The following is a 14,206-nucleotide window of genomic DNA, read 5'->3' as shown; positions in this document are numbered from 1 at the left end:
GATTTGTTCACTTAAACAAGGGAAGTAAGCGGCTAATATCGAAGTCCTTGAAAAAAGAAATCTTTTCCGTATAAATAGGTTCTGCTATCCATCCATGCTTGTCCCCGGCCGACAGAATGAGTCAGCTGTTAGTTTCTGTTGCCAGCATCTCCCCCGCCCAAGCGGTAGGAGGCACATCTGTTCGAAGACAATGTCCTAATACACCCGGCAACATGATCACCTCTTTTCTGAACTGATCCGGAGCCCAGCGCAGCACGTCCAAGGGTCTGCACTCAATTTATCCCTCCGATGCCCAGAACGGAGCTGTGTGCTGCAGGTATTAGGGCCGACGTCATGCCAATACAAAAGTTTGATTTCATGGACAATTAAACAGGGTCTCCATGCTGAATGAAACTGTCATTCACCGCCCGAGATTTCTGGTTCCACGCACTCACACAACCAACCACTTGACTGTCAGCCTGCAGCTCAGAGCAAATGCAAGCCTGTCGGTTGTTTATTTCTTAAATACTGCCATTTCTCTTTGTATAAATGGTCAATCCGGGTTAGAAATTTTACTGAAGGAGGTGGGGCTTAAACACGAGTCTAAATACATCTGATTTTAAAAATAGACAGTTACCTTCCATTGGATCCTCATTCAAGGCAGGAGGCAAAATGCACTGCATGTTAAGATGAGGAAGAAAGACAGCCTGTGTTGCGGGCTGACCCCAGGAAAGAGTGGGAAACCGGTCTGACAAGCTGTCAGAAATGCGCTTATGAGAAAGGCAAGCAGTGCATGAGGGGACCGTGGCATCGTCAGAGCCACGGCGGCAGCCCCTCTTGCTGAACCTGCTGACTTGGAACATCTGTGGATGTCAAACCTTCAGAGAAATACTGATTTTCTTCCTTATTCACTTGAAAACTCCCTGTTGCCAAAGACTGAAATTGAACAAAATCAATGGGGAGGGAACTGGGAAGCCCTCAGGGGATTACCAGTGGACAGTGGTCCAGGCCTCCAGCTGGGGGGTGTCCCCATCAGGCACGGGACCTGTCCTCCAGCCGCCAGCCCTCATCTCTGGGCTACACACATTATTTGAGGAAAAAAAAAAAAAAAGCAATACAATGTCTGCCTGCATTGGGTACTTTCTAAATATGTATTTCATGGCTGCTTTGGAGAGGAAAATATATTTATAGTTCCTTTAGTGTCATTCCAGTCTATTGTGTAAATATGTAAATTAGACTTCATGATCTAAACAGTAAAATGCCTTAGAATAATCTGTGTAAATAAATCATCTGCATATGCCCAGTGCATAGTTTCCAGTGCCTTCCAGGGAGCTTTGCAACACCGATTTGGAGGAAACTTATGCACAGCCAGAGAAAGGAACGTGTCGGCCAGGCTGTGCTGGCGGAAGCTGATGGCAGTGTCCTTGGGCTCACACTTGCGGAGCGCCCTCTCCAGGAATAAGAGGGGATCTGTGCTTTAGCCTGGTGCTAATTTCATTAGCTGCTGTTCAGTTGTGTCTCCACATGGCCACAGCAACAGGCGCTATGCAGTAGAATGTGTAGGGGTGGAAGGAAGGATGGGGATGGGAGGGCAGGACGCTCCACTGCCATCTGCCCGGGCTGCCCAGGCCTGCTGGCCGCCCTCTCCAAAGCAACAAAGCTGATGAGTGTCTTGTCTCCCAGGGGCAAGGTAGAGACTCAGCTGGATAGACATCAGGCTGAGACGACTACCTGGGCCAGAGGGGCTGCCTGGCACTGAGTGCCCATCTCCCAGATACCCAGCAGTGAGGGCCCTTGTGTGGCCCCTCCCAATACAAAACGGGGCCCCTTCATTGCACCTGGAGCAAACCACACCCCGCCTGGAGAACAGCTTACTAGGGAGCTTCAATGGGAAAATGAGATGACACAGCATTTAATGTTTTGTGTAATGAGGCCTGTAATGGATGATAGCTGAGATCCAAAGCCCTCAGGTACCGGCAAGGTGTTTAAATATTGACAATCCATAAAGCGTTTCATTTGCCTGAGCTGCTGCTGGCCTTAGTCATAGAAGGGAGGGGGCGTCTTTCTCAACTTCCCACGAAAGACTACGGGTCTCGCGGCCCGCTTGGGTTCCCTTCATGACCCGAAAGGGGAGATCGTTGGTGACCTGTTTTCGAATGTTGAGCAGCCAAGCAGAAGTAAGTGCAGGATCTTCAGCCCTCGCTGAAAAAGCCGGCATCTTCTTGTTAGGTCTGTTGTCACGTCTTGGTCCCCCGTGGGTCAGTTTCCATGCTCTGGCCCAACCCTGCTGAGCTCAGACTCAGCTGACTTCAGAAGCTTCTCCATGTTCAGGCAAGCCCCTCTGAGGCGTGGGCCCAGCGTGAAGCCCTCCCCGACACGCCAACTGCTTCTTATCCGCACGGCCTGCCAGGCTCCCTGGGCTGCCCCAGTAACCAACGGGCGTCCTGTTCCCTTCGTGATGGCAGGCAGAGCAGCATATGAGAACCTGAGGAGATTGCCGGGCGCGGTGGCTCACGCCTGTAATCCCAGCACTTTGGGAGGCCAAGACAGGTGGATCACGAGGTCAGGAGATCGAGACCATCCTGGCTAACACCTTGAAACCCCGTCTCTACTAAAAATACAAAAAAAAAAAAAAAAAAAAAAAAATTAGCCAGGCGTGGTGGCGGGCGCCTGCAGTCCCAGCTACCCGGGAGGCTGAGGCAGGAGAATGGCGTGAACCCCGGGGGGCGGAGCTTGCAGTGGGCTGAGATCGCGCCACCGCACTCCAGTCTGGGCGACAGAGCTAAACTCCATCTCGGGGAAAAAAAAAAAAAAAAAAGAGAACCTGAGGAGAAGGTCAAGGGCTCCTTAAAATGCCGAGACGTGTTCACAGCGTTAAGAGGCTAAGCCCAGGAACCCATGTCTGGCTGGTGCCGCCCCATCCCACAGGCTGGTCTCCCGCCCCAGAGTGCTCAAAGACACATTGGTGTGCTTGGCCGAGCAGGCTGGGGAAGGATGGACACCGTGGCTTTTTAAATGATTACTTTAAGCTAAACAAATCATTTTGAGATAGGTGAAGAGTCCCAAGTGGTTGTAAGAAACAACGGAGGGCAAGTCTGTGCATCTTTTACCCAATGTCCCCCAGTGGTAACATCCTGCAAAACCGTGTTGCAACCTCACAGCTGGGACACGGGCAGTGATGCCGTCGAGATCCAGAATGCCTCCTTCTGTGGCCCTGTGACAGCCACCCGTCTGCTGGGATCCATAATCTCTAGTCAAGGAGGCAGGCGTTCATGGAGAAGGAAGTTTCGTAGCCAGGCCCTTCTGTGGTTTTCTGGTACAGGTGTCTTTTTTTTTTTTTTTTTTTGAGATAGAGTCTTGCTCTGTTGCCCAGGCTGGAGTGCAGTGGCGTGATCTCAGCTCACTGCAACCTCTGCCTTCTGGGTTCAAGCAATTCTCCTGCCTCAGCTTCCTGAGTAGCTGGGACTATAGGTGCGTGCCACCACACCAGGCTAATTTTTTTTCTATTTTTAGTAGAGATGGGGTTTCTCCATGTTGGTCAGGCTGGACTGGAACTCCTGACCTCAAGTGATCTGCCCACCTCGGCTTCCCAAAGTGCTGCGATTACAGACGTCTTAATCTGCTCTCAGCGCCATGGGTCCCTGTGGTGATCTGTTGGCTCAAGGACACTTTCTCAGAATGGTTGTAGATACATAAAGTAAAATTGGAAAGGAAACCAATTCTACTGGTGATATGGTTTGGCTCTGTGTCCCCACCCAAATCTCAAGTTGAATTGTCATCCCCAGTGTTGGGGGAGGGGCCTGGTGGGAGGTGCCTGGATCGCTGGGGTGCGTTTCTCATGAATGGTTTTAGGACCACGCCTTTGGTGCTGTTCTCAAAATAGGGAGTGAGTTCTCATGAGACCTGGTTGTTTAAAAGTGTGTGGCACCTCCCTACTCACTCTCTTCCTCTTGCCCCAGCCATGTGGCATGCCAGCTCCCTGTTCACTTTCTGCCATGGTTGGAAGCTTCCTGGGGCCTCCCCAGAGGCAGAGCCACCATGTTTCCTGTACAGCCTGCAGAACCATGAGCCCATTAAACTTTTTTTCTTTATAAATTACTCAGTCTCAGACACTTCTTTATGGCAACGTGAGAACGGAGTCATACAACTGGTAATGCCTACGATCACCTGGAGGCACCTGCAGGATCCTGGGAACCCGTGTTTCCAGGTAATGCTGGAGGCACGGATTATGGGTGGTTTTCTCTGCACTAACTTGTTTGGTGACGTGGTTCCTTGGAAGACACGTGAAGAGCTGGATTTCGGTGACCTGCGGCCACCGTTATCCCAGCGCAACTCAAAAGTCTATGCTTCATGGGCTCATTGGTTGACAAGGTCCAGCAGAGAGTCTACAAATGACTGTGATTTAAACGTAAGGACACGTCCAAATAGCGTCATGAAATATCTGCAATGGCTGGGAGGTCATATGAAAGTATTGCTGGAAGTGTCACAGGTCCTGCTATGAGTTATGTGGTTTCTTAGCTACTATTATGCGTAGAATTATGTCCCTGTCCCCCACTGCAAATTCATATGTTGAAGTCCTAACCCCCAATACCTCCGAATGAGCTTATTTGGAAATAGGGTAGTTGCGGATGTAATTAGTTAGGATGAAGTCCTGCTGGAGTAGGTGGGTTCCCAGTCTAGTGTGACTGGCATCCTCATAAAACATAAAACCAAGACGCAGACACACATACAGGGAGATCACCATGGGAAGATGAAGGCAGAGGTGGATGAAGCACCTGTCAGCCCCGGATCACCCAGGATGGCCCATAACCACCAGAAGCTGGGGGAGAGGTTACAGGAAACAGATCCTCCCTCACAGCCTCAGGAGGAGCCCGCCCTGCTGCCACCTTGACTGTGGGCTTCCAGCCTCCAAAACCATGAGACAACCCATGTCTGTTGTGGAGGCCACCTAGTTTGTGGGACTTTGCTACAGCAGCCCTGGATAATGAATGGGCCTGCATCCATAGTTAAAGGAAATTCCAAATTCCAGTTAGAGATCAGTGAAAAGAAAATGTATATTTTCCCCCATCCAAGCTCACGGATCTCCTGAATTCTATTTGTTACATCTGTCACTGTGTCAGGGCACTGGTTCCCTCCTCCCCCACCAAATTGCTTTTGAAAGATTATTAGTTACAAGTGTCTTCTAGAAACTTCTTTTTGGAGACAGAGTCTTGCTGTATCGCCCAGGCTGGAGTGACGTAGCACCATCTTGGCTCACTGCAAGCTCTACCTCCCGGGTTCACGCCATTCTCCTACCTCAGCCTCCTGAGTAGCTGGGACTACAGGCACCCGCCACCATGCCTGGCTAATTTTTTTTTTTTGTATTTTTGGTAGAGACGGGGTTTCACCGTGTTAGCCAGGATGGTCTCGATCTCCTGACCTCATCATCCGCCCGCCTTGGCCTCCCAAAGTACTGGGATTACAGGCAGACGGAGTCTTGCCCTGTCACTCAGACTGGAAAAGTTGATGAAGAAATCAGTGCTTTCCCTGGATATGGGGAGGAAAGTGTCTGAAGTGGTTTCTTAAGTCTGGGCTGCTCCCTGTCACTGGCCCCCTCCCTCTTGGCCGCCACAAAGCCTCAATTTGGCCCCAGACCCCACACATCTCAGCTCCTGTCAATCTCTGAAAGTGTTCTTGAATCAAAGTCATTAGTAAAGGTCCAGCTGGCTGTGCAAGGGGCCATGGGCTTTTACAGGCAGTGACCACTGCTCAACTCACATCCTTCACCAACTCAGGACCCTCTGTTTCCGCAACAGGACAGACACCCTGCTCAAAAGATACTCTCAGGGTCCCCCAGGGCAGCACGTCTGGATTTCCGAGTTCTTGGGTCAAAGAAATGTTCATATTGCCTTTGGCTTTTTCACACGTAGGCAATAAATTTCTCCTTAGAAGTTGCTAGAAGGAGGCCAGGTGTGGTGGCTCAGGCCTGTAATCCCATCACTTTGGGAGGCCGAGGTGGGTAGATCACTTGAGGTCAGGAGTTTGAGACCAGCCTGGCCAACATGGTGAAACCCCCTCTCTACTAAAAATACAAAAATTAGCCGGGCATGATGGTGGGTGCCTGTAATCCCAGCTACTCAGGAGGCTGAGGCAGGAGAATTGCTTGAACCCGGGAGGCGGAGGTTGCAGGGAGCTGAGATTGCGCCATTGCACTCCAGCCTGGGTGACAGAGTGAGACTCCGTCTCAAAAAAATAATAATAAATAATAAAATAAAGAAGTTTCTAGAAGGCACTTGTAACTAATAATCTTTCAAAAGCAATTTGGTGGGGGAGGAGGGAATGAGTGTCCTGACACAGTGACAGAGGTACCTTTGGGGTCTTTCCTCTTGGTCTAACAGCCTCTTTAAATATTAGACTAAAGCAGTTCCGAGCACCGTGGTCCCTCTGGCAGGCAGGGTTTGATGGCTCGCTTCCTAAATAGTGTGCCTGACACATCACATATTTTCATGCTCAGATGTTCATGATTAACTGTGCAACCATCTGAAGGTCATATTGGAGCTGTTCCATGCTCTCCGTGTTAGGTGATACCCTCTAGCTCCCAGCAGTCATATCCGACGCACCCGATCAGAAACTCATTTCCCAATAATGCCCATCCTCAGTTATTAAAGGCAAATGGAAGGAAGGGTGAAACAAATTCTGCTGGTGAATAGGGCTGGAAATGGATCTTAGACCTCATTTTCGGAAGCCTAAAAAAATGAAGCAAACGATGTGTCGCTTTCGCTGTTAATAAGAATCTTCGTATTATCAGAAACAAGCACGACGCTTTCCATCTCGGCTGCAAACATTTAGAACCCTGACATGAGTCCCTGAAAACACTCACGGATGAGTTCAAAAATGCCTTTTAATGTCCCTAAGTTCTCATTCACCTGTTTCTAGGAATAACCGTTATCATCCTAAGTAAGCGTCCTGGGGCTAAAACATCCCAAATCGAATGCCCTTAAGGTGAACGGCACAGCTGTGACTATGAAAACTGGGGGGAGTTAAGTGAGCCATGAACATCTTCTTTCAGCAAAACTGCCCTGTTCGTCTCAGCTTTGTTGGGGGGAAATGCTGAAAGAGAAAGTGATGGAAGCCCCAGCCACAGTCTTAGAAGCATCGCCGTCAGCTGGACTGAGACCCCGTTTGTGGGGCCTGCCACCCTACCTGAGGGCCGGGCCTCGATGACGTAGCCTGTGGTGGGTGTGTCACCGGAGTGTCCCTCAGTCCACTGCAGTGTCAGTTCAGAGGCGGACTTGGTGACCAGGACATCTCTAGGCGAGCCTGGGGACCCTGCGGGATAAAGAAAAGAGAGGTGAGGCATCAGCCCCGGGGGGCTCACTCCCACTGTGTAAGATTTCACAGTGTGGGTCAGACTGGTCGAGGCTGCAGAGTGTCTGAGCAGGTTACTTAGCCTCACACAGCCGTGGTTTTTCATCTTAAAAACACGGAGGCAAGGCCAGGCGTGGTGGCTCACGCCTGTAATCCCAGCAGTTTGGGAGGCTGAGACAGATGGATCGCTTGAGCCCAGGAGTTTGAGACCAGCCTGGGCAACATGGCGAAAACCTGTCTCTACAAGATACAAAGAAATTAGCCAGGTGTGGTTATGCACGCCTGTAGCCCAGTTACTTGGGAGGCTGAGGCAGGAGGATCACTTGAGCCCGGGGAGGTTGAGGCTGCAGTGAGCCGTGATCATGCCACGACACTCCAGCCTGGGTGACAGAGTGAGACCCTGTTTCAAAAAACAAACAACAACAACAAAAAAACTGAAGAGGGCCTGAAAGAGCTGGTGCATGCAGGGCGCCCCACACTGTGCCTGGGACTAAGCGGCACTCCCTGAACGCCAGTTCTGCCGCCCACGCCTTCCTGTCTTTAAACAAAGGGCAGAACAGTTGGGTAAGCGGGAAGTTACATGCTTCTTCCCCATGACCTGGAAAACTTTAAAATGTTCTGATTTACTTCAAATGCCAAATTCAGTTATTTTTCTCTTAAGATTTCTCCAAAAAAAAACAAAAAAAAACAAAAAAAAATAAAACTTTACATCCTTAGTATTTAAGAATTTGCTCATGGATGTAACAAGTCCACCTGCAAAGTCCATGTTGACACTTGCTTTTGAAGACGTCCATGTTCCCCAGACATCACCGATTTGATGCCAGCTCTCGGCCACCTGCATCTCCTTGCTGAGCATGTAGACGGCTCCCAGCTCAGTGAAGCAGGAGACGGGAGGCTAAGGTTGCAACTGACATCATCTGCCCCTGGAGTCCCACTTACCCTCGGCTGGCCCGGCTGTGACGTTGGCTTGGAGCTCAGGCCCGTAGGTGATGGTCCGCGCTTGGACACGGAAGAAATAGGTCACCCCCTTGGTGAGGTCCCGCACCTTCAGCCAGCGCTGCCAGTTCCCTCTCACTTCCACAGTCACCACCTTGCTCACCCCTGCAGCCGCCAGAGGCAAAGGAAAGAAGGGGGTTCAGCCTGGAGAAGCAACTGTGCACCGTCTGTTCTGTTGCGATAACAAGGAAAGCGGTCCCCGCAGTTTGCTAAGGAAGTATTTCTTACAATTAGGAGGAGTTTACGTGGTGATAATAGCCAATTTTCAGCACAGATAAGTGTAATTAGAGCTTAAGCTTGATAAGTGGGTGCTGACAAAGAAAAGAACTGAGGCTTACAACACAAAAGGGGGAGGCTGCTGTCTCAGGAATGGTGTGAGGGAGGAGCTGGGTGGGGTGGGGGGCGGCGGTCCTGCCAGTCTCCAGGTTGGACACTCCGGGGAACATCCCTTCCCACTTAGCTCTGAGTTGTGCAAAGACTGCAAGCTTCCGGACACAGTCACGAGGGAGGGGAGTGATAGGGTTTGGCTGTGTCCCCACCCAAATCTCACCTTGAATTGTAATAATCCCCAGGTGTCAAGGGTGGGACCCAGGGGAGATAACTGAATCATGGGGGCAATTTCTCCCATTCTGTTCTTGTGGTAGTGAATAAGTCTCATGAGATCTGGTGGTTTTATAAATGGGAGGTTCCCCGCACATGCTCTCTTGCCTGCCACCATGTCAGACGTGACTTTGCTTCTCCTTTGCCTTCCACTATGATTGTGAGGCCTCCCCAGCCGTGTGGAACTGTGAGTCCATTAAACCTCCTTCCTTTATAAATTAGCCAGTCTCAAGTATGTCTTTATTAGCAGTGTGAGAACAGATTCATACAGGGAGCGTATACAAGACCTAGGAAGATACTCCATCTAGTTAGACCCCACGAGGAGGCTGCAGCCTGCCTGGGTTGGCCAGCTTGTGGCCTACGGGCCTCAAATGAGTCATCAGAACTTTATCTGTGGACCTTGAAGCAAGGATTAAAAAAATTAATTTTTCACTACAAGTATTGATGCCTTGATTTAGAGGACGATGGCAACATAAGAGACAAAAGTACTCAAACCTATGTGACGTTATAAACAAGTGATCGTGCAAAAGTCTTGCTGGTTGTATTACCTAGAAATAGAAAATGGAGATTTCACATTTTGGGAGAGAGGATAAATACTGAAAATTTCACATATGCAGCATTTTCCAGAAGGAAAAATAAAGTTCTTTGGTTAAACAAGTTTGAAAATGATGCATTAAAAAAAAAAAAAGTTAGACAAGTTCTCTCAACTGTCAGACTTCTCAGAACTTTCAATAGATTTATCTCTACCAGGCAGCTCTTAGAGGAGGATATCAGGATATGGTACTTCCAGGATGGACCGACTGGCAGAGCTCATTTTCCAAGGAGCATCTCTGAGAAGACCTGCCCTCGGTGAGTGGCACCCACCATCCTGGGTCCACCTGCCCAGCCCTGCCCTCCTGCTATCAGCCCTGAGAAACAGCTGCCCTTGGTGCAGGAGGGCCATGTGCTTCTAGTCAGCACCTGGAATATCCCGGTCACCTCCACTTCAGAAGAGAACAAAGTGCCTTCCTACTACAAAACAGGTCCATCTTTCATCAAAGCAAATTTCCCTTATCCTAAAAATCTCCAAAATACCTTCTAGCTGGTTCAGTGTTTTCATATTATTCCTTTCATCAAACATGTATTCAGCTAAATCATTTTCTTCCAAATTATTTCAGAGCAATTTTGGCTGCTTTTTTTTTTTTTTTTTTGAGATGGAGTCTCACTCTGTTGCCCAGGCTGGAGTACAATGGTGCGATCTCAGTTCACTGCAACCTCTGCCTCCTGAGTTCAAGCAATTCTCCTGCCTTAGCCTCATGAGCAGCTGGGATTACAGGCGCATGCCACCATGCTAATTTTTATATTTTTAGTTTCACCATGTTGGCCAGGTTGGTCTTGAACTCCTGACCTCAAGTGATCCGTCCACCTCGGCCTCCCAAAGTGCTGGGATTACAGGCGTGAGCCACCATGCCTGGGGCCAATTTTGGCTACTTTTGAGTGACCCTCCAAATCTGGGTTTTCTAGAGCCTGATTCTGAGCTTCCACTGCTCAGAGAGGTGACGAGGATGACAGTTTGTGCACACAGTGACTGTCATCAGCACACAAACTGGGTCCTGTCCAATGTAAAGTGATTCTAGGAAGCAACTGTTTTTGTTTTGTTTTCATTGTTGTTAAAAATGCCTTCCTTCTCCCTGGAGCAAAACCAAACCCATGAACAGATTTTGTAAATTCTATCCCCACAGGAGGCAGAGCCAGGCTGGCCTTCTCCCCATCTCAGGTGTATCAGAATTGTATTTATTTAATCAATTTTTAAACCATGCCCTGCACTACAAAGCCTCAGGGTACAATCCCATAAACCACCACCATTTAAAACATTTTAAAACATGTGAAAATAGCTCTGCCATAAAATCGGATTCTCAAGCACATGGCTCAGTGCTCAAATAGCCTGGTGCTCCGGGTGGCCTGGTGCTCTGGGTGGCCTGGTGCTCCGGTTGGCCTGGTGCTCTGGGTGGCCTGGTGCTCCGGGTGGCCTGGTGCTCTGGGTGGCCTGGTGTTCTAGGTGACCTGGCACTCTAGGCGTTATGCTGCTCCAGGTGACCTGGTGCTCTAGGAAGCCTGGTGCTCCAGGTGGTGTGGCACTCTGGGTAATGCAGTGCTCTGGGTGGTGTGGCATTCTGGGTGGTGTGGTGCTCTGAGTGGTGTGGTGCTCTGGGTGGTGTGGTGCTCCAGATGGCGTGGTGCTCCAGGTGGTGTGATGCTCCGGGTGGCCTGGTGCAGGTGGTGTGGCACTCTGGGTGATGCAGTGCTCTGGGTGTCGTGGTGCTCCAGATGGTGTGATGCTCCAGGTGGCCTGGCGCTCCAGGTGGCGTGACGCTCCGGGTGGTGAGGACGCTCCGGGTGGGGTGGTGCATGTTGTGGGTGGTGTGGTGCTCTAGGTGGTGTGATATTGTGGGTGGCGTGATGCTCCAGGTGGTGTGATGCCCTGGGTGGCCTGGTGTTCCAGGTGGTGTGGTGCTCCAGGTGGCGTGACGCTCTGGGTGGGGTGGTGCTCTGGGTGGTGTGATGCTCCAGGTGGTGTGACGCTGTGGGTGGGGTGGCGCTCTGGGTGGTGTGGTGCTCCAGGTGGCCTGGTGCTCTGGACAATGTGATGCCTCAGGGGTTCCAGGAGTGTTCCCTAGGTGACGGGGACAGCCCTGGGCTCTGCCCAGCACACAGGATGAGCTACGACTGTGTTCCCAGTGGAGTGACTAGAGGAGCTGCTAGTACCGGGTAAATGCTGTGCCCTCTACTTCCCTTGGGCTGACCGGTCAGTGCCTGGCCAGGAGTTTGCAGATGTCTGCCCCAGGCACAGCCCTGGTTCTGGGTGAGGAGGCATGGAAAGAGGTCAGAGGACCCCACAGAGCCCCTACCAGGTGAGATCACCGTTTACTTTGTAACTATCTTTACCACATTTTAAAATATTTTGTCCTCACAATATACTTCAAGTAGCTAGCAATTCACACACACACACACACACACACACACACACACACACACACAAATATAAACATACGGATCATTTCGTAGCAGTCTTTCTGAAAGAACCAACATGACCACAGCAAGTGAATATAATTCCAGCTCAAATCAAGGACGCCTGATGTTTCACTGCGTTTGCAACCGTTTCTCTGGGACACGCACAGACTCCATGAGCATGTAAAATATTGAAAGTCACAGGGAGGTCGAGTTACCGCTTTTGTGCTTCCCCGTGGGGAATCCTGATACAACAGTGAAGGGGTGAGGGTCCGGATTTTTCAGCGAGTCCTCCATGCAGGCACAGCTGTCTCCTGGGGACCTGGGGGAGGAGCAGACAGGAGTGCAGCCCCTCCAGTTGAGAGCGGGAGCAGCGGCCGTGGGGCGAGGCCAGTCCGGGTGTGGAGGTGCAGGGTGGTAAGGGCTGCACAGTGTGACCTCCATGGGGTGCACGAAGCTGCTCTGCTTTTTCCTAGTCATTGCTTTCTGTTCAACCACCCTGCCCTTGGCCACACGCCATCGTGGGGCGTTGTGGCCCTTTTCACGCTATCCCGGCATCCTCCCACATTCAACAGAGAGTTCACTTCCTCCCTTCTCCAGCCCCAGCAGGCCAAGAAGCTCACAAACACCGCAGGCAGAGCAGCCGCCAGGATGAGTGCTTCCTGAACCACCATCCTGCCAAGGCTGACTGTGAAATCTGCAGAGTCAGCTGGGAGGAAGAGAGAATGCAGGAACGGGGATGGGAGTGAGTCTGAAGCCCACTGCCTGCTCCCTGTGTGAGGCTGGGCAGGGCATGTGGTCTCTGTGGAGTCCTCAGTTTCTTCCTCTGGTCTGAGGTTGGCAGCGCTTACCTCATAGGCCCACAGTGAGGAGTGGGGCGTAGGGAGGATGAGTGGGAGTGCCCAGCGGAGAGTCAGGACCCCAACTCTGACTGTTGTGTAAGAACACATAACAGGTGCTCCGTGATCAGCATGGACTCCTCACTCGCTGTACCTCTCATGCACCAAACCACTCCAGAACCGAGTGACTCAAAACCACCACCACCGAACCAGCTCCTGGTCCCACGGGGCCGTCCTTTGGCCGGGCTGGCCTGCACTGGACTCAGCGTGTGTCTGCGGTCACACAGTGAGTCTCACCGGGGGTTGGCTGGCCCAGGTGGCCCCTCTCTCATGCTGGGCCATGGGTGGCTGTCGCCCCAGAGGCCAGCCCAGGTGTGTTCACATGGTGGCTGGGTTCCAAGGGCAGCAGGAGGACCAGGGTGCCTCCCAGGTGCAAACACGTTTGAATCCACTTGCCTCACAACGGCTGTTGTCCTGCTGGCTAAAGCGAGTCCCATAGCCCAGCGCAGAGTCGGTGTGGGGAGACTCCGCCCACAGGCCCAGACTCAGGAAAAGCGAGCAATGGGCCCCTCCACCTCTGCCTGCTCTACTTTCACCACCCACCAATTGGGAATCTTCATCAGAGGCCACTGCTCCGGCCCTCAGATGAGATACAGGCCGACTCAGTGAGTCTGATCTGCCATCCTCTCTTGGTCCACATTCTTCTTTTGGCGTGTGTGGCTGTGGGATGTGGCTCGTTGGACAGGCCTGCGATTACTGTCTCGGCGAGCCAGGGTTCTGGCCAATACCATCGGGGGAGGCAGGCGAGTGCCAGGGTCCCGAGGTTCTGCTCGCATTCATGGTGAGCCAGGGTCTTCCACCTGGGTGGCGCCAGGGGGGACAGGGTTGCTGAGTCCTGCCCGAGGGAGAAGCCAGGAGGGGTCTGGAACCTACAGCCACACTCAGGCTCATCCCGGCTGGAGTCAGACCACGGGAGATGGTGCTTGCAGCCTGATGGTGTTAGGGCAGGAAAGACCCCGGCGGGGACCCTATGGCTTAGTCAGAGCCAGGTGTCGTGTCTAGAGACAGCTGTACAAGGCCGTTGGGTGGGGGCTGGACGCCTCATGTCACTAGCACCACTGGGCAGCCCATACCTGGATCCGCCGCTTGACTGACGTGAAGGAATCAGAAGTCTGGAACGTGCCCAAGCCCCCAACAAGCCCAAACGTGGGGGGGTCTGCATGGCTTGTTCTTCCTGATACCCGGGGAGGTCTGATGAAGCTGTTTCTGCTGAGATCCTGGCCGCCCCTCACCCTGCAGAGCCAAGGAGGAGCCCCGAAGCAGGACAGCGCTGATCCCCTCTCGCTCTAATCTCCCAGCACATTGCCTTGGTTGCAAAGCCAGGAAAATCCAGGCTGAAGGAACCAGCCCTTTGCAACAGACAAAAGAGACAAGGCTGGTGACGGACGGTCTTGTTA

At 51.7% G+C, this 14,206-nt stretch overlaps 1 protein-coding gene across 4 annotated transcripts in view; it reads right to left on the bottom strand.

Annotated features, from left to right (window-relative positions):
* SDK1 (sidekick cell adhesion molecule 1) overlaps positions 1–14,206 on the bottom strand; it is a 964,538-nt gene that overhangs the window by 38,250 nt on the left and 912,082 nt on the right. For all 4 annotated transcript variants that reach the window (XM_077996063.1, XM_028845525.2, XM_077996061.1 and 1 more), the window contains 2 exons: positions 8,266–8,427; positions 7,162–7,287 (listed from right to left, as the gene is read on the bottom strand). In XM_077996063.1, the coding sequence (XP_077852189.1) occupies positions 7,162–7,287; positions 8,266–8,427 (288 nt within the window). The remainder of the gene's footprint in view (positions 1–7,161; positions 7,288–8,265; positions 8,428–14,206) is intronic.

The sequence above is a fragment of the Macaca mulatta genome, chromosome 3 (genome assembly GCF_049350105.2).
Source record: "Macaca mulatta isolate MMU2019108-1 chromosome 3, T2T-MMU8v2.0, whole genome shotgun sequence".
In the NCBI taxonomy this organism is placed as follows: Eukaryota; Metazoa; Chordata; class Mammalia; order Primates; family Cercopithecidae; genus Macaca; species Macaca mulatta.
This window is presented reverse-complemented; position numbering and strand designations above follow the sequence as displayed.